This window comes from Carcharhinus amblyrhynchos, chromosome 6 (genome assembly GCF_965287045.1).
Source record: "Carcharhinus amblyrhynchos chromosome 6, sCarAmb.v2.hapA, whole genome shotgun sequence".
NCBI lineage: Eukaryota > Metazoa > Chordata > Chondrichthyes > Carcharhiniformes > Carcharhinidae > Carcharhinus > Carcharhinus amblyrhynchos.
In genome coordinates, this window is record NC_137329.1 from 68,423,036 (window position 1) to 68,441,234 (window position 18,199).

Consider the following 18,199-nt stretch of genomic DNA (forward strand, 5'->3'; position numbering starts at 1 on the left):
ACAGGGCTCAGTGTTAGGACCCCTGTGGTTTGTTTTATATATTAACAATTTGGACTTGAACATACGGGGGGCATAATTGGGAAATTTGCAGACGACACTCAAATTGGCTGTGTAGTGGTTCGTGTAGAGAATAGTTGTAAGCTCCAAATTGGTACAGATAGGTTGGTGGAATGGGCAGGAAAGTGGCAGATGGAGTTCAACTCTAAGTGTGAGGTAATGCATTTTGGCAGCTCAAACAGTGAATGGAAATACACAATAAATGGGAATATATTGACAGGGATAGAAGTGAGATCTTGGCATACAAGTGCACAGGTCCCAAAAGACAGCAGTACTTAGTTGTTTCAGTGATTGTTCACCATGAGTTTTCCAATCCTGAAACCTATTGTACAAAGAACCCCAGCTTTTAACACGACACTGTGGACTTTCTACAGCAACTCAACACACATGCAGCAATTCAACCAGGAGCACTCCTCGTCACAATGGAGGTCTCGGCACTCTACACTACCATTCCCCATGATTATAGCATTGTTGCAACTGCCTCAGTACTCAATGCCGACAACTGCCAATCTCCAGGTGCAATTTTGCAACTCATCTGCTTCATCCTGGACTACAATGTCTTCACCTTCAACAACCTGTTCTTCATCCAGACACACTGAACAGCCATGGGGACCAAATTGGCACTCAATATGTCAACGTCTTCACCGCACAGAACCTTCAACCGATGCTATACACTAGATGCATCGGTGACATTTTCTTCCTTTGGACTCATGGTGAACAATCACTAAAACAACTATATGATGACATCAGCAAGTTCCATCTCACCATCAAACTCACCATGGACTATTCTCCAATCCCAAAGCCTCAGGAATTTGAAACCCTCTTCCTGACACCATGTCCTCAGCCACACATTTATCCGATATATCCTGTTATTTCTATTCTGACTAGCACGTGGCATCAGTAGTTATCTAGTGATTATTATCTTGGAGGTCTGATTTCTTAACTTTCTTCCTAGGTCCCTGTACTCCGCTTTTAGGACCTCCTTTTTTTAAACCTATGTCACGTGTACCGACACATACCACAACCACTGGCTGTTCACCTCTCCCCCCCAGAATGTCCTGTACCTGCTCCGAGACATCCTTGAGCCTAGCACCAAGGAGGCAACATACCATCCTGGAGTCTTACTTGCAGCTACAGAAATGCCTGTCAATTCCCTTTACAACTGAATTTCCTATTATTGTTGCACTGGCACACTTCTCTCTGCAGCAGAACCAACCTTGGTGCACACATTTTGCTGCTGCTGCTTTCCCCAGACAGGCCATTCCCCACAACAGCATCCAAAGCAGTATATCTATTTTGCAGGGAACAGCCGCAGCAAATTCCTGTGAGGCCCCAGTCTTCCTTTATTAATTTTTAACTGTTTTTGTGTCAACAGAACACTTTGGGGTTGTTTGAAACTGCCAATCTCAGGGCTCGAGGGGCGGGGGAACGGCTACAATACTGATTGGCTGCCTTGTGTTGGCCTCGGCAATGTCACTGGACAGTTTTAATGCCAATCAAATTATGTCAGGACAAAACACGTGCTTTTGTTATTCCCACCTCCTGAGTGCTGACTGGCTGAGCTGTTTTCGACGGAGCCAATCCGCAATCCGCTGTTCCCTGAGAGGGGCGGGCTGCATCTGGATCCACCAATCAGTGACGCTCAGTTACCGGTCTGTTCAGAGCAGAGTTGTGATTGGTAAGTGGGCGGGACGTCACCAGGAAAACCGATGCTGACTGGTCCAAGCGGCGCCAATCATTCTTCCGGTCTTTGTGTACTTTGAGGTAACATCAGAGGGGCGGGCCCGGGGAGGAACCGGAGCGAAAGATGATTGGTGCAGTAACTGTCAGTCACTGTCCAGAGCAACAGTCCTGAAGCAGGATTGGCCCAGAAGGTGTCAGTCGGACTGTCCCCGCCCATCCCTAGCGGCAGTGGGCGGTGCCGTTGGGGTTTTTGTTCTGGGCCCAGTGTGTGGCTCCAGCTTCACAAGATGGCGGCAGTACCGCTTTATTGCCAGTGTCGACAGCCTTATGATGCCAGCCGCTTCATGATCGAGTGCGATGTCTGCAACGACTGGTTCCACGGCAGGTAAACGCCTCCTGTAACGTGCCAGTGACTCCTCATCGCAGTCTCACTGGGGTACAAAGGCCCCTTCCAGCTGGGGCCTACAGCCGGTTGAGCAGGGGAGGCCTTCCGGTCTCTCATCCCTTCCCCCTCCCAGCTCCTCCCCCTCCCAATCCCTCCCCCTATCCTTCCAATCCTCCGTCGTCCCTCCCCTCTCCTCCCCGCCCCCTTCTCTCTCCCACCCCCCCCCCCATCCCCCCGTACCCCCACCCCCCCTGTACCCGTACCCCCACACCCACCCCCCCCGTACCCCTACCCCCACCCCCCCCGTACCCCTACCCCCACCCCCCCGTACCCCTACCCCCACCCCCCCGTACCCCTACCCCCACCCCCCCGTACCCCTACCCCCACCCCCCCGTACCCCTACCCCCACCCCCACCCCCCCGTACCCGTACCCCCACCCCCCCCTGTACCCGTACCCCCACACCCACCCTCCCGTACCCCTACCCCCACCCCCCTGTACCCCCACCCCCTGTACCCGTACCCCCACCCCCCACCCACACCCCCCCTGTACCTCCCACCCCCACACCCCCCGTACCCCCACACCCCCCGTACCCCTTCCCCTGCCCTACCCCCTCCCTCTCCCCTGCCCTACCCCCTCCCTCTCCCCTGCCCTGTGACTAGAACTCTAGCTATGGCGTAGCAAACAGCTTATACAGCTCCACTGTAACTTCCCTGCTCTTATATTCTATGCCTTGATTAATAAAGGCAAGTATCCCATATGCCTCTGTAACCACCTATTGTGGATATGTACCCCAAGGTCCTTCTGGTCCTCTGTACTTTCTAGTGTTCTACCGTTTACATTGTATTCCCTTGCCTCGTTAGTCCTCCCGGAATGTATTACCTCACACTTCGCGCGTTAAGTTCTATTTGCCAATGTCCTGCCTATCTGAACAGCTTGTCTCTATCATCTTGTAAACTAAGGCTCCCCTCTTGCTATTTATCACATCATCAATTTTTGTGTCAATTTTAAACTTACTGACTGTACATTCCACATTCACATCTAGATTATTAACGTACACTAAAAACAGGAACAGGCCCAGCACCAATCCCTGCAATGCAACACTGGACAAAAACAACTTTTGACCATCATTCTCTGCTCCCTGCCATTAAGTGGAGATGCCAGCGTTGGACTGGGCAAACACAGTAAGAAGTCTGACAACACCAGGTTTAAGACCAACCGATTTATTTGATAGTAAATTAGAATGTGCTGTTGTGTGTTGTGAAGGCCTCCTTGGAGAACGCTTACCTGAAGGTCAGAGGCCGAATGCCCGTGACCACTGAAGTGTTTGCCAGCAGGAAGGGAACAGTCTTGCCTGGTGGTTGTCGCTGAGCAGAGACTGATAGCCAAGTTCCACACACACAAGGACAGTCTCAACAGCGATCTTGGGTTCATGTCGCACTATCTGTAACCCCCGTGACTTGCCTGGGTTTGCAAAACCTCACTTTACTGTACTGTCTGGAGACAGTACACATCCCTTTAACCTGGGCTTAATGCTCCTTCCACTCACATTGTTGGCCACTTTAAGACTTGAATAGCCGGTTAGGTGTAAAGACTCGCATTCTAATCAGTAACCTGTAAACTGTCTGTGTTGTTATATGCTCTGTCTGAGGCCAGAACTCTCCATTCACCTGACAAAGGGGCAAACCCTGAAAGCTTGTGAGTTTACTATCAAATAAATTGGTTGGACTTAAACCTGGTGTTGTCAGACTTCTTACTGTGTCCCTGCCATTAAGCCAATTTTGGATCCAATTTGCTGAATTTCTCAGGATCCCGTGGGCTCTTACCACCAGTCTGTGGGATCTTGTCAAAAGCCTTTCTGAAGTCCATATAAGCTACATCAACTGCACTGCCCTGATCTACACGCCTAGTCACCTCCTCGATAAATTCAATCAAATTTGTTAGATATGAGCTGTGTTTTTTTGTGCTCTTATTTCAGCTGTGTAAAAGTGGAGGAGCATCAAGCTGTCGACATTGACTTGTATCATTGTCCAAACTGTGCCATATCACATGGAGCCTCCTTGAGTGAGTATAAACCTGGAAACTTTTTTGTAAGAAAGCATCTTATTTTCTAGGATCATATTAGGCTTGAAACTTTAACTCTTTCTCTTTCCACGGATGCCACCGAGCTTGCTGAGTTTTCCCAGCATTTTGCAGTTTTATTTCAGATTTCCAGCGTCTACAGTATTTGCTTTTTCTTTGCAGATTGCTTTCTGAATCTTTTTGATTGCAGAATACAGATTTTCGTTCTTTCAGCCCCTTGTCATCCTGAATTTCTAGTGTTTTCTATTTAAAGAAAAGGACAATTCTTTGCAGGATGGGTTTTCACTCCTTTTCAGGCACTGCAACCCTAAACAGGTCAGCAGATTATTGTGGGATTAACCTGACTGCAGGCATCTGTGTTGAACCTGGCCTAATCCCTGACTTTGTGGGCATGCTACAGATATGATAGCATCTGGAATGGATAGCTCACTGGTAAGTTGTTTAAAAAGGGTAGGAGGGATAACCCGGGTAACTATAGGCCGGTGAGTTTAACGTCAGTGGTAGGCAAGTTGATGGAGAGGATTCTTAGGGATAGGATGTATGAGCACTTAGAGCGTTGCGATCTGATTAAGGATACGCAGCATGGCTTTGTAAAGGGGAAGTCTTGCCTTACGAATCTGGTAGAATTTTTTGAGAAGGTGACAAAAACGGTTGACAAAGGACGAGCCATTGATGTCGTCTATATGGATTTCAGTAAGGCGTTTGACAAAGTCCCTCATGGTGGGTTGGTAGAGAAGAATAAAGCTCATGGGATACGTGGCCAGGTATCTAGATGGGTTGAGAACTGGCTTGCAAAGAGAAGTCAGAGAGTAGTAGTGGAAGGGTCCTTTTCTAGCTGGAGGTCTGTCACTAGTGGTGTGCCACAGGGCTCAGTACTGGGACCTCTTTTTGTAGTCTATATAAATGATTTGAAAGAGGGAGTAAGTGGTGTGATCAGCAAATTTGCTGATGACACTAAGATGGCTGGATTGGCGGGCAGTGAGGAGCAGTGTCTGGCAATACAACGGGATATTGATAGGCTGGTATATTGGGCAGATACATGGCAAATGGAGTTTAATCCGGATAAATGTGAGGTGATGCATTTTGGCCGGAATAACGTAGGGGGGAGTTATATGATAAAGGGTAAGCCCGTAAGGAGTATAGAATCGCAGCGAGACCTGGGGGTGCAAGTGCACAAGTCTTTGAAGGTGGCAGTACAAGTGGAGAGTGTGGTGAAGAAAGCCTATGGTATGTTAGCCTTTATAGGAAGGGGTATAGAATATAAGAGCTGGAGTCTAATGTTGCAGTTGTACAGAATGTTGGTTAGGCCACATTTAGAGTACTGCGTCCAGTTCTGGTCGCCTTACTACCGGAAGGACGTGGAGACTCTGGAGAGAGTGCAGAGGAGGTTTACCAGGATGTTGCCTGGTATGGAAGGACTGGGGTATGAGGAAAGATTGAAGAAATTGGGGCCCTTTTCCCTTGAAAGACGGCGACTGAGGGGGGGATCTAATAGAGGTATATAAGATTATGAAGGGTATAGAGTAAACAGAGGTAAGCTATTGCCTATGATAGAGACACACAGGACAAGGGGACATGGGCTTAAGGTGAGGGGGGAGAGGTATAACAGATATTAGAGGGAGGTTTTTCACACAGAGGGTAGTAGGGGTATGGAATGCTCTGCCAAGTAAGGTGGTGGAGGCAAGCACGCTAGAGTTGTTTTAAGAGTAACTTAGACAGATACATGAGTGGGTTGGAGATGGGTGGATTTAGGAGATTGTTTTAAATAAGGGTCTTTAACATTGGGGCGTCCCTGGTAAGGTAAATGGATATGGTACGATAATAATGCTTTTTTTTCTCTTTTCATTCACAGGTTTTAAGTCAGTCCGCCTTGTTGTCCAACGAGGGGCATACACGCGATGGGTCGTACTTGGGCTGCTCTTGGTTGTTTGAGATTGGCCTAGTGCTTCATGTCGTTAGTGTGTGCTTAAACTGGACCAGATACTGGGCAAGACGACAGCTCAGTGACTATCACTGTTTGCTGTGCAGACACATGGATTTGGGCCAGTGTCTGTGGGAGTGTGCACATTCTCCCCGTGCTTGCGTGGGTTTCCTCCGGGTGCTCCGGTTTCCTCCCGCACCCCAAAGATGTGCTATTAGGCTGATTGGCAGGAATAAATTGTCCCTAAATTAGTTTCCCTCAATGTGGATGGCCATAAAACATTAGATAAGGGTCATGGGTGGAGGGGGGGACTGGTGGTGTTAAGATGGCGGCGCGGGCTCGTTGGGCCGAAGGGCCTGTTTCCCGGGCTGTTTTTGTTCTTCATTCTTTCTTTGTTCTTTATAAGTTTCTCTCAGGTAAGCAGGTGGAAGGGTCTTTGTAAACCTGGATATTTTATTCTCCTCTTTGCAATCAAGGGAGCAGTAGGGAACCTTGGTATTTGGGCATGGTCATTGTTTTCTTTTAAGAGATATTATGACTGATCAGAGGGGTGAATATGAAATATGGTACACAGTCACCAAACATATAAATGCTGATAGCATATGCTTCAGGAACTGACAGTCTGAGGCACAGTGAAGTTTATTGTTGCTTAATGGTTTAGTAGAGAAAATCCAGCAATCTTCCTTCCCCATCCATGGAAGCAGCAATCCTTGGCGCCAGTGACAAGGAAGATGTCTATCTCGTTACTTGATAGCAGTGTTAATCCTAAGGGATGTCCCTTGACATTATGCATCTTGGTGGGATCAGTGCTGTAATCATGGGTAGATGTACTCCCGTGTTTTCTTCCCTCTAAGCTTGCCCCACAGATTTTTTTTTAGGCTCAGCATCATAATTAGCTCTAGTTAAGGCTCTCATTAAAAGAAAATGTGAAACAGCTGAGAATGTCCTTTGCCACAAATTCTGTAGCTCGTTGTGACAATGGACATTGCAGTATAAGCAGATGCCCTGAAAATGTGATTGAATCTTTGTATTATTGAAAACCTCCCTCTTCCCCTTATGTTACATCAATAAGACTAAAGAGGGGACAAAACTTGACCTCACCTGGGAAATAAGGAAGGGCAGGTGGCAGAATGTTAATGAGGGATCACTTTGGGACAAATGACCATAATTCCATAGTTTATAATAATGATCATAGTTTAATGATATGGAGAACCAAAAGAGAAAATGCTGGATAATCTCAGGTCTGGCAATACCTGTGAGGAGAGGAAAAGAGCTGCTGTTTCAAGTCCAGATGAACCTTTGTCAAAGCTGGTCAGAGGGTCACCTGGATTTGAAATGTCATCTCTTTTCTCTCCTTACAGATGCTGCCAGACCTGCTGAGATTTTCAAGCATTTTCTCTTCTGGTTTCAGATTCTAGCATCCACAGTAATTTGCTTTTATATAGCTATGGTGAATGACAGCTCTGGCCCACAAGTTACAATTCTAAGTTGGGATAAGGTCAATTTTGATTGGTATTAGATAGGAACTTTCAAAAGTTCATTGGGGGAGTTTGTTGCTAGGCAAAGGGACGTCTGATAAGTGGGAGGCTTTCAAAAGTGTGTTGACCAGGGTTCGGGGTAAAGCACCTTCCTTTTGAAGGGCTAGGCTGGTTGAAGCAGGTGACCCTGGACGACTCGGGATATTAAGACTCTTGTCAAAAAGAAGGAGGCATATGATACATGTATGGGCAGCTGGGATCAAGTGGAGCTCTTGAAGTATAGTGGTTGTCAGAGTAGAGTTGAGAGGAATCAGGAGGGCAGAAAGGGGACTGGAGTTTGCTTTGGCAGACAAGGCAAAGAAGAGCTTCTACAAATGCATAAAAAGCAAAAGATTAATTAGGGAGAGAGTACATAGAACATTACAGCACAGTACAGGCCCTTCAGCCCTCAATGTTGTGCCGAGTTTTGTCCAAAACCAAGATCAAGCTATCCCACTCCCTATCATTCTGGTATGCTCCACGTGCCTATCCAATAACCACTTGGAAGTTCCGAAAGTGCCCGACTCCACTATCACAGCAGGCAGTGCATTCCACACCCCAACCACTCTCTGAGTAAAGAATCAACCTCGAACATCCCTCCTATATCTCCCACCATGAACCTTATAGTTATGCCCCCTAGAAACAGCTACATCCACCTAAGGAAATAGTCCCTGAATGTCAACTCTGTCTATCCCCCTCATCATCTTATAAACCTCTATTAAGTTGCCTCTCCTCCTCCGCTCTAAAGAGAAAAGCCCCAGCTCCCTTAACCTTTCCTCATAAGACCTACCCTCCAAACCAGGCAGCATTCTGGTAACTCTCCTCTGCACTCTCTCCAGTGCTTCCACATCCTCCTTATAGTGAGGTGACCAGAACTGCACACAATATTCTAAATGTGGTCTCACCAAGGTCCTGTACAGTTGCAGCTTAACCCCACGGCTCTTAAACTCAAACTCCGTTAATAAACGCTAACACACTATAGGCCTTCTTCACGGCTCTATCCATTTGAGTGGCAACCTTCAGAGATCTGTGGCTATGAGCCCCAAGATCTCTTTATCCCTCACAACCCTGCTGTTGACCCTGTAATCTGCATTCAGATTTGTCCTACCAAAGTTTGTCATCGGCAAACTTACTGATCCTACCCCCCATTGAATAGTCATCCATAGCATTTATCTCAGTAATGAACAATAGGGGGCCCAGCACGGATCCTGTGATACGCACTGGTCCAGGAAAAGAAATTTCACACAGAGGGTGGTGGGAATCAGGAATACACTGCCTGGGGAATTTTACAACCTTCAGATGAGCACCTGAAACATTGCTACACTGAAGGAAATGGGGACGAAGCACAAGAAAATGGGATTAGCGCCACTTTAGAGGTAGATATTGTAGGAGGATCAATAAGGTCACCTATATGCGGATCCACAAGAAATGGGTGAGATCCTAAATGAATATTTCTCATCATTATTTACCATTGAGAAAGGCATAGATGTTAGGGAACTTGGGCCAATGAATAGTGATGGAGGAGTGTACATATTACAGAGGAGGAGATGCTAGAAGTCTTAAAGCGCCTCAAAGTAGATAAATCCCTGGTACCTGATGAAGTATACCCCAGGATGTTGTGGGAGGCTAGGGAGGAAATTGTGGGTCTCTGAGAAGAGTTTTTTAAATCATTGACAGCCACAGGTGAGATGCCTGAAGATTGGAGGGAAGCAAATGTTGTGCCTAAGGACTGCAGGAAAAAGTCAGAAACTACAGACCGGTGAGTGTGAGAAGGTATTGAGAGACATGATCTGCAGGCATTTAGAGAGGCAAGGAATGATTAGGGACAGTCAGCATGGCTTTGTGAATGGAAAATCATGTCTCTCAAATTTGAGGTTTTTGAAGGGGTAACCATGAAGGTAGATGAGGGCAGTGCAGTTGACATTGCCTATTTAGCCAGGCCTTTGACAAGGTACCACATGGTAGATTGTTGTATCAGGTTAAAGCTCATGGGATACAGGGTGAGGTACTCAATTGGATACAAAATTGGCTTGATGACAGAAGACAGCAGTTTGCTTTTCAGACTGGAGGCCTGTGACCAGTGGTGTGCCTCAAGGATCAGTGCTGGGTTCACTTATTTATTTTAATGATTTGGATGAGAATTTAAGGGGTGTGGATGGATGACACCAAGATTGGTGGCATAATGGGCAGTGAAGTAGGTTATCTAGGATTGCAATGGGATCTTGATCAATTAGGCCAGTGGGTGATGCAAGGTGATGCATTTTGGTAGATGGAATTGGGGCAGGACTACTCGGTTAATGCCAGGGTGTTGGGGAAAGTTATAGAACAAAGTGCTCTAGGAGTACAGGTTCATAGGTCCTTGAAAGTGGAGTCACAGGTGGACAGAGTGGTAAAGAAAGCAATCGGTATGCTTGGTGTCATTGGTTGGAACGTTGAATGCAGGAGTTGGGCTGTCTTGTTGAAGTTGTACAAGACATTGGTAAGGCCACACTTGGAATACTGTGTACGGTTCTGTTCACCCTATTATACAAAGGATATTACTATACTAGAAAGAGTGCAGAAAAGGTTTACTAAGATGTTACTGGGACTTGATGGTTTGAGTTATAAGGAGAAGCTGGATAGACTAGGACTTCTTTCCCTGAAATGTAGGAGGCTGAGGGCTAATCGTTTGAGGTCTATAAACTAATGAGGTGCACAGATCAGCTAGATAGTCAATATCTTTCCCAAAAGTAGGGGAGCCTAAAACTAGAGGGCATAGGTTTAAGGTGAGAGGGAAGAGATACAGAAGTATCCAGAAGGGCAATTTTTTTCAGAATGTGTCTGGAATAAGGTAATAGTAGAGGCGGGTACAGTTTTGTCTTTGAAAAAGCATTTGGATCGTTACATGGGTACAATGATTATAGAGGGATATGGGCCAAATGCGGGCAATTGGGATTAGCTTAAGGGCCTTTAAAAAAAGGGCAGCATGGGTAACTTGGGCCAAAGGGCCTGTTTCCATGCTGTAAACGTCTGACTCTAAGGTAAAAGAGGAGATATACAAAAGGATCCAGAGGGGCAATTTTGCCACATAGGGTGGTAAGTATCTTGAACAAGCTGCCAGAGGTAGGTAGTAGAGGTGGGTGCAGTTTTGTCTTTTAAAAGCATTTAGACAGTTACCTGAATGAGTAAGATGAGTATAGAGGAATATGGGCCAAAAGTGGGCACTTGGGACCAGCTGAGTGGTTAAAAACTGGGCAGCATGGACAAGTTGGGCCAAAGGGCCTGTTTCCATGCTGTAAACTCTATGACTTTGTAACTGTGTACCCAGTTATATTTTTGAATTGTGAAATGTGCCACTGACACACCGATTTTTGTTCAAGAATGTTCCTTTCAATCACATGACTGGGATCACTTTTGTGACGATTGATTTTCATGAGATCTGAAGGAAAGTATTTAGCTTAGGATTTGGCCAGAATAATAGGTTGAACAGCCAGTTCTGTCATTTGACACCCACCAAACTGTCCTACTGAGAAAAACTGGACCCTCACACAGATGGTTTCTCATTGGAGAGGGTTACAGGAGTCGGTGCAGATTGCCAGAGGCTGACCGATGCAAACCTCGAGAGTTGATAGCTAACCGAATAAAGATACATTTTGCCAATGGAATGAAGTCTCAGCCACCTATGTTTTTAAATGGAGATTGTGCTTCACATCCTATGGAAGGTTTTATCTCAATAATTGGAATACATAGCTATTACATTGGCATGGTAGCACAGTGATTAGCACTGCTGCCTCACAGCACCAGGGACCAGTGTTCAATTTTGGCCTTGGGTCACTAGCTGTGTGGAGTTTGCACATTTTCCCTGTGTCTGAATGGGTTTCCTGTGGGTGCTCCGGTTTCCTCCCACAGTCCAAAGATGTGCAGGTATGGTGGATTTGCCATGCTTATTTGACCCTAGAATCAGGGGGTTAGTAGGGTAAATATGTGGGGTTTCATGGCCTGGATGGGATTGTGGTCGGTGCAGACTTGATGGGATGAATGGTCTTCGACTGCACTGTGTGAATTCTGTGATTTTATGATTGAGACTTTTTCAATCACTCAATGGACACTGATTTTGAAAATCTGAGTTGAAAACTGTTAACATACAAGCAGTTAGTACACTTCCTGCAGGTGGTCATTTGTTGGAAGTAAATGGAAGTCTTCCCAGCCAAGTATCTATGATGACCCTAAAGGGTATAAATTACAGGCTCCACATGATACCAAATAATAGCTTTGACTCATTAGTTTTTTTGAGATTTGAAACTATTTTTGCCAGGCAAAAGGCAGGGAATTATAGGCCGGTTAGTTTAACGTCTGTTGTAGGTAAAATGTTAGAATCCGTCATCAAGGAGGAAATAGCGAGGCATCTTGAGGGGAATTGCTTGATAGAGCAGATGCAGCACGGTTTCGTTAAAGGGAAGTCGTGTCTGACAAATTTACTGGAGTTCTATGAGGATGTGTCTAGGGCGGTGGATAAAGGAGAGCCGGTGGATGTGGTCTGTCTTGATTTTCAGAAGGCGTTTGACAAGGTACCTCACAAGAGGTTATTGCAGAAGGTTGGGGGTAGGGTGTTAGCGTGGATAGAGGATTGGTTGACAAATAGGAGGCAGAGAGTGGGGGTCAATGGGTGCTATTCGGATTGGCGGTTGGTGACTAGTGGAGTGTCCCAGGGGTCGGTGCTGGGGCCTCAGCTATTTACCATTTATATAGATGATCTGGAGGAGGGAACCGAGTGTATGGTGTCGAAATTTGCTGATGACACCAAGATTGGTGGAACGGCAAATTGTGCGGAGGGTGTGGAGAGTCTACAGAAGGATCTAGATAGGCTGGGCGAATGGGCCAGGAAATGGCAAATGGAATTTAATGTTGGCAAGTGCGAGGTGGTCCACTTTGGTAGGAATAATGGTAGGAAGGATTATTACTTGTGTGGCGAAAAACTGCAGCAGGCGACGGTGCAGAGGGACCTCGGGGTCAAAAAGAACAAAGAACAACACAGCACGGGAAACAGGCCCTTCGGCCCAACGAGCCCGTGCCGCCGTCCCATTGTCTCAGTGACCTATTCATGATTTTAGTCTACGCCTAATGTGCGAGGATCAGGGAGGTCCAATATAGGGACAATTTGTTACCCAATCAATCAGCCTAAAAGCGCATCTTTGGGATGTGGGAGGAAACCGGAGCACCCGGAGGAAACCCACGCAACCACGGGGAGAACGCGCAAACTCCCACAGACACAGGCCCAAATCCATGTGTCCGCACAGCAACAGAGATAGTCTCTGAGCTGTCATGTTGCCCTCGAGATGGTCCAGTTTAAGCACACTAACGACATGAAGCAATAGGCAACTCCCGAAGCAACGTCCAAGAGCAGCCCACTACAACCTGCCGCATGCATGCCCCTTGCTGGTCAACAAGGTGGACTTAAATGCCTGTGGAGACAAAAAATTCATTATTAAACAGGCAAAGACTGTAACATCCCTGAGGCAAAAACGGAATCCCAAGCCTACAATGTTTAGTAAGGCCTGCTATATCCCCCTATATGTAGACCGCTCATGTGGCTGTCTGAGTGACTCTTAAACAACCCTAGCGTGCCTGCTTCCACCACCTTACTCGGCAGTGCATTCCACACCCCCACTACCCTTTGCGTGAGAAACTGCCCTCTAATATTTGTCTTATACCTAGCCCCCCTCACCCTAAGCCCGTGACCCCTCGTTCTATCCATTTCTAATAGCGGAAAAAGCTTACCACCATTTACTCTATCTATCCCCTTCATAATCTTATAAACCTCTATTAGATCCCCCCTCAGCCGACGTCTCTCAAGGGTCCTTGTGCATGAGTCGCAAAAACCCAGCTTGCAGGTGCAGCAGGTGGTCAGGAAGGCGAATGGGATGCTGGCCTTCATAGTGAGGGGGATTGAATATAAAAGTAGGGAGGTCTTGCTGCAGCTGTATAGGGCATTGGTGAGGCCGCAGCTGGAGTACTGTGTGCAGTTTTGGGCGCCGTACTTACGCAAGGATATTTTGGCCTTGGAGGGAGTGCAGAGGAGGCTTACTAGGCTGATGCCGGAGTTGAGGGGGTTGAGCTAGGAGGAGAGGCTGAATAAACTAGGCTTGTACTCATTAGAGTTTAGAAGAATGAGGGGAGATCTCATTAAGATGTATAAGATGATGAATGGGATGGATAGGATAGAGGTGGAGAGACTCTTCCCGCTCAGAAAGGACAGTAGGACTAGGGGGCACAGCCTCAAGATAAAGGGGGGGGCGGTTTAGAACGGAGTTGAGGAAGAACTTCTTCACTCTAAGGGTGGTGAATCTCTGGAATTCTCTGCCCGTTGAAGTGGTGGAGGCTACCTCGCTAAATATTTTTAAGACGCGGGTTGATGGGTTTTTGATAAGAGAGGGGATTAAGGGTTATGGGGAGAGGGCAGGAATGTGGAACTGAGCCACGACAGATCAGCCATGATCTTATTGAGTGGCGGGGCAGGCTCGAGGGGCTAGATGGCCTACTCCTGCTCCTATTTTTTATGTTCTTATGTTCTTATTTTTCCCTTTCTGCGCTTTTGGATTGGGTCAGATACAATGCATTTGTAATACTGCTAATTTTGCCTTACGAGTGTCCATCAAGCATTGAAAGCCTAGCAGAATAATTCTTCTGTTGCAACTTCCATCAATAAGATTAAACCACATATATGAAGGATCATTGCCTGCCAACCTTCACTTGCAGCTGTCTATGTTCTATTGTTCTTGAACTGTATAGTGAATGCTTGTGTTTGAAAGAACTAAACTGATACTTCTGTTAGTGTGAGTACTTGCTGAGTTCTGCAGATGTTGAATTGAATGTTTGTTGGTTGTTATCTTTGGGATGCATGAGTCAGTTCTGACTTTCTCTAGTCCAAGTTTGTTTTTGCTTCAGTTCAACCGATATAAGTGCTGCCACTGGCCAGGAATGATTTCTTTCAGACGTTTTGAGTAGACTTCATCATCTCCTATTTTGTGCTTTGCTCTTTGAATCACAGTGAAAAGACGGAACAACTGGCACCGACATGACTACACCGAGAGTGCAGATTGTGATAAACTGATACAGGCAGGGACACCGGTTTTCATCAAGAAGCTCCGAGCACGACATTTTCCTAGGTATGGAAAACCTTTCATAATTTGCAGTTGTTTTAATCATGGCTCTAGGGTGTTTCATGACGCTTGGCTATCTGTGAATAACTAAAAAAAAATTCACCCCCATATTCCTCTCCATTGTACATAGTGCATGTGTATCGCTGCACAGAAATCTGTTGTGGGTTCTTTTCCCTGTGTGTTGTTAGCAATTCCCAAAGCAAAGCAACACAACATTTGCCTGCAACACTTGAGTCTGGTGTTCGCATGGTAATAAAGAGCCATTTTCAGCCTGCTAGTTTATTTCCCAGTCAAGTGTCTACAAATATACTTGCAACATCAGACAGCATGGTGGTGCATTGATTAGCACTGCTATCTCAAAGCACCAAAGCTTTGGGTGACTGTGTGGAGTTTGCGTGTTTTCCGTGCCTGCATGGGATTCCTCCGGGTGCTCCAGTTTTCTCTCACAGTCTAAAGATATGTAGATTAGTTGGATTGGCTATGGTAAATGCATTGATTATGGGGATATCGGGTGGAGGGGAGGGCCTGAGTGGAATACTCTGTCGGAGAGTTGGTGCAGACTCAGTGGACCAAATGTATGGTTCTGTAGTTCTAAGTGGAGATCAAACCTGGAGCCAGTTTTATATTTTTGGGACTCATAGGGCCATGCATTAAGATTATCAAGATCAAAAAGCAAGTGTGTAGTTGAAAAGGCATAATTGAATTTTGGGTCTGTAGTTGATGACTGTCTGGCACTAGAGCTCAGTGCAGATCTGGTGTGTTGCATGTGTCAATGTGTATCTCAAGGGAAGAGGGAAGAATGACTTAATTTATATACCAACTTTCTGACTTTATAAAACACTCGACTGTTGATTAAGTACTTTTTAAAGTGTAGCCTTAATGCAGGAAAATCCTACGGAACCTGATGTTCTGCTATTTCAGAAGGATTGTAGAAATAAGCCAGGGAACTAAGCCAGAAGACATATGAGGCACTTGCTTTTATCAGTCGAGGCACAGAGTATAAGAGCAAGGAGGTTATGTTGGAGTTGTTCAGAGAATTGCTTAGGACACAGCTGAACTGCTGTATACAGTTCTGGTTGCCTCATTATAGGAAGGATGATGGGAAGAATGTGATAGCTGTAAAGGAGGTATGGAGGAGATTTACCAGGATGTTGCTTGGGATGGAACATTTAAGCTATGAGGAGAGACTGGATAGGATTGGATTGTTTTCTTTAGAGTTTCTTGTGAGGCACAGTATTTAACACTGCTGCCTCGGTGCCAGAGACCTGAGTTCAATTCTGTATTTGGGTCACTGTCTGCGGAGTTTGCACTTTCTTCCCATGTCTGTGTGGGTTTTGTACGGGTGCTCCGGTTTCCTCCCACAGTCCAAAAATGTGCGGTAGGTTGATTGGCCATGCTAAATTAACACTAGTGTCAGGGGTAGGCAGGGTAAATATGTGGGGTTACAGGAATAGGGCCCTCGGTGGGATTGTGATCAGTGCAGACTCGATGGGCTGAATGGCCTCCATCTGCAATGCAGGGATATGATCAATAGAGAAGGTTGAGGGAGAATATGATTGAGGGGTATGGAGAGGTGAATAGGAAGCAGCTGTTCCCTTTGTTTGAGGGGTCAACCACGAGGGAGCATAGTTTTAATGAACAGGGCAGGAGATTCAGAAGGGATTTGAGAAAAAAATGTTTTCTGAGGGTGGTGGGAATCTGAAATGCACTGCCAGGGAAGGTAGTGGAAACTGGAAACCTTACAACCTTTAAAAAGTATTTGGAAGAGCATTTGAATCATCATTACATTCAAGGGTATGAGACAATGGCTGGAAAATGGGAATAGTAGTTATTGTTGGTGCAGACTTAATGGTCTGAAGGGCCTTTCTGAACATTCCATTCACATTTCTGATTATCTGCTGTACTGGTATGCTCGATTTGTCTTTCTTACCCTCAAGTCCCGTTGTGTTGCAGCTTTCTGCAGTTTTCCATTTAAATAATACTGTTCTTTTGTTCTCCCTTCCAAATTGAACAACTTCTTCACATTTTCCCACATTGTACTTCATTTGCTAACTTTTTGGCGACTTAACATATCAATATACCTTGTAACTGATTTGTATCCTTATCACAGCTTGCCTTTCCACCTATTTTTGAGCTGTCTGCAAATTTGGTTGCAGTACATTGGCTTCCTTTCATCAAGTCATTGATATGTATTGTAAATAGTTGCAATCCCAGCACTGATCCCTGTGGACCTCCACAGGTTACAGGACGCCAACCTGAAAAAGAACCTCTATACCTACTCAGTTTCCTACCCGTGAGTCAATTCTCTATCCATGCCAATATACTACCTCTAATACCATGGGCTCTTGTGACTTAACCTTTTGTGAGGTATCTTGACAAACACCTTCTGAAAATCCAAATACAAATGCATCTATTGGTTCCCCTGACTTTCTCAGACATGATATCCCTTTAATGAAACCACGTTGGCTCTGCTTGATTAGATTATGATTTTCCAAATGTGCTGCTATGACGTCCTTAATTGACTCCCAACGTTTTTTAACCATAGATGTTAGGCTTATAGTTGTCTGTTTCATTTTAACTTCCCTCCCTTTTTGAATGGGGTGTGTCAAGTGGCACTAAATTGACAACAAAGTATTAAATGAACAGTGTGACACTAGGAAGTTCTGTGGAACAAAGAGCCCAGGGTATGTTTGTCCACAGATCTCTGAAAGCAGAAGACGTGGTAAGGTGGTGAAAAAGGCATATGGGACACCTGTCTTTATTAATCGAGGCATAATTACAAAAGCAGAGAAGTCAGATTGGAGTTCTATAGAACTTTTAAGCCCAGCTAGAGTACTGTGTCTGGTAGCTACGTTACAGGAAGGATGTGATTGCATTGAAGGGGGTGCAGAGCAGATTCACCAGGATGCTGCTTATGAAGAGAAGTTGGGTAAGCTTGGGTTGTTTTTATTGGAGCAGAGAAGTCTGTGGTGGACCTGATCGAGGTATACAAGATTACACGGGGCATGGACGGGGGGGATGAGGAGCTGTTGTTTCCCCTTAATTGATGAGGCGACATAGGTTGAAGGTGAGTGGCAGGAGGTGTAGGTGGTTATGAGGGAAAAACCTTTTCACCCAGAGGGTGGTGAATATCTGGAATGTGCAATCTGGGAGGATGGCAGTGGCGAGTTGGCTCATGTTCTTAAAGTACCTGGATGAGCACTTGGCATGTCATAACATTCAAGGTTAAGGGCCAAGTGCTGGTAAATGTGCTTGGGTAGGAGGTCATGTGTTTTTTTTTGAGGGGTTGGGGGGCCTCTCTGATGGAGGAGGAGAAAGTGGGTTCCCGGACACGCGTCCTCTGTTTGAATAGAGGGCAGTACGGTAGGATGAGAGAAGAATTGGCGAATGTGGACTGGGGGAGCGCGTTGGAGGGAG

At 46.0% G+C, this 18,199-nt stretch overlaps 1 protein-coding gene across 1 annotated transcript in view; it reads left to right on the plus strand.

Annotated features, from left to right (window-relative positions):
* The first annotated feature begins 2,014 nt into the window (after window positions 1–2,014).
* The window catches only part of LOC145343990 (lysine-specific demethylase 7B-like), a 115,296-nt gene continuing 99,111 nt past the window's right edge, over window positions 2,015–18,199 (plus strand). Inside the window, exons 1-3 of the mRNA XM_080190598.1 lie at window positions 2,015–2,125; window positions 4,102–4,187; window positions 14,671–14,788. Coding sequence (XP_080046724.1) covers window positions 2,028–2,125; window positions 4,102–4,187; window positions 14,671–14,788 — 302 coding nt within the window. The 5' untranslated portion in view covers window positions 2,015–2,027. The remainder of the gene's footprint in view (window positions 2,126–4,101; window positions 4,188–14,670; window positions 14,789–18,199) is intronic.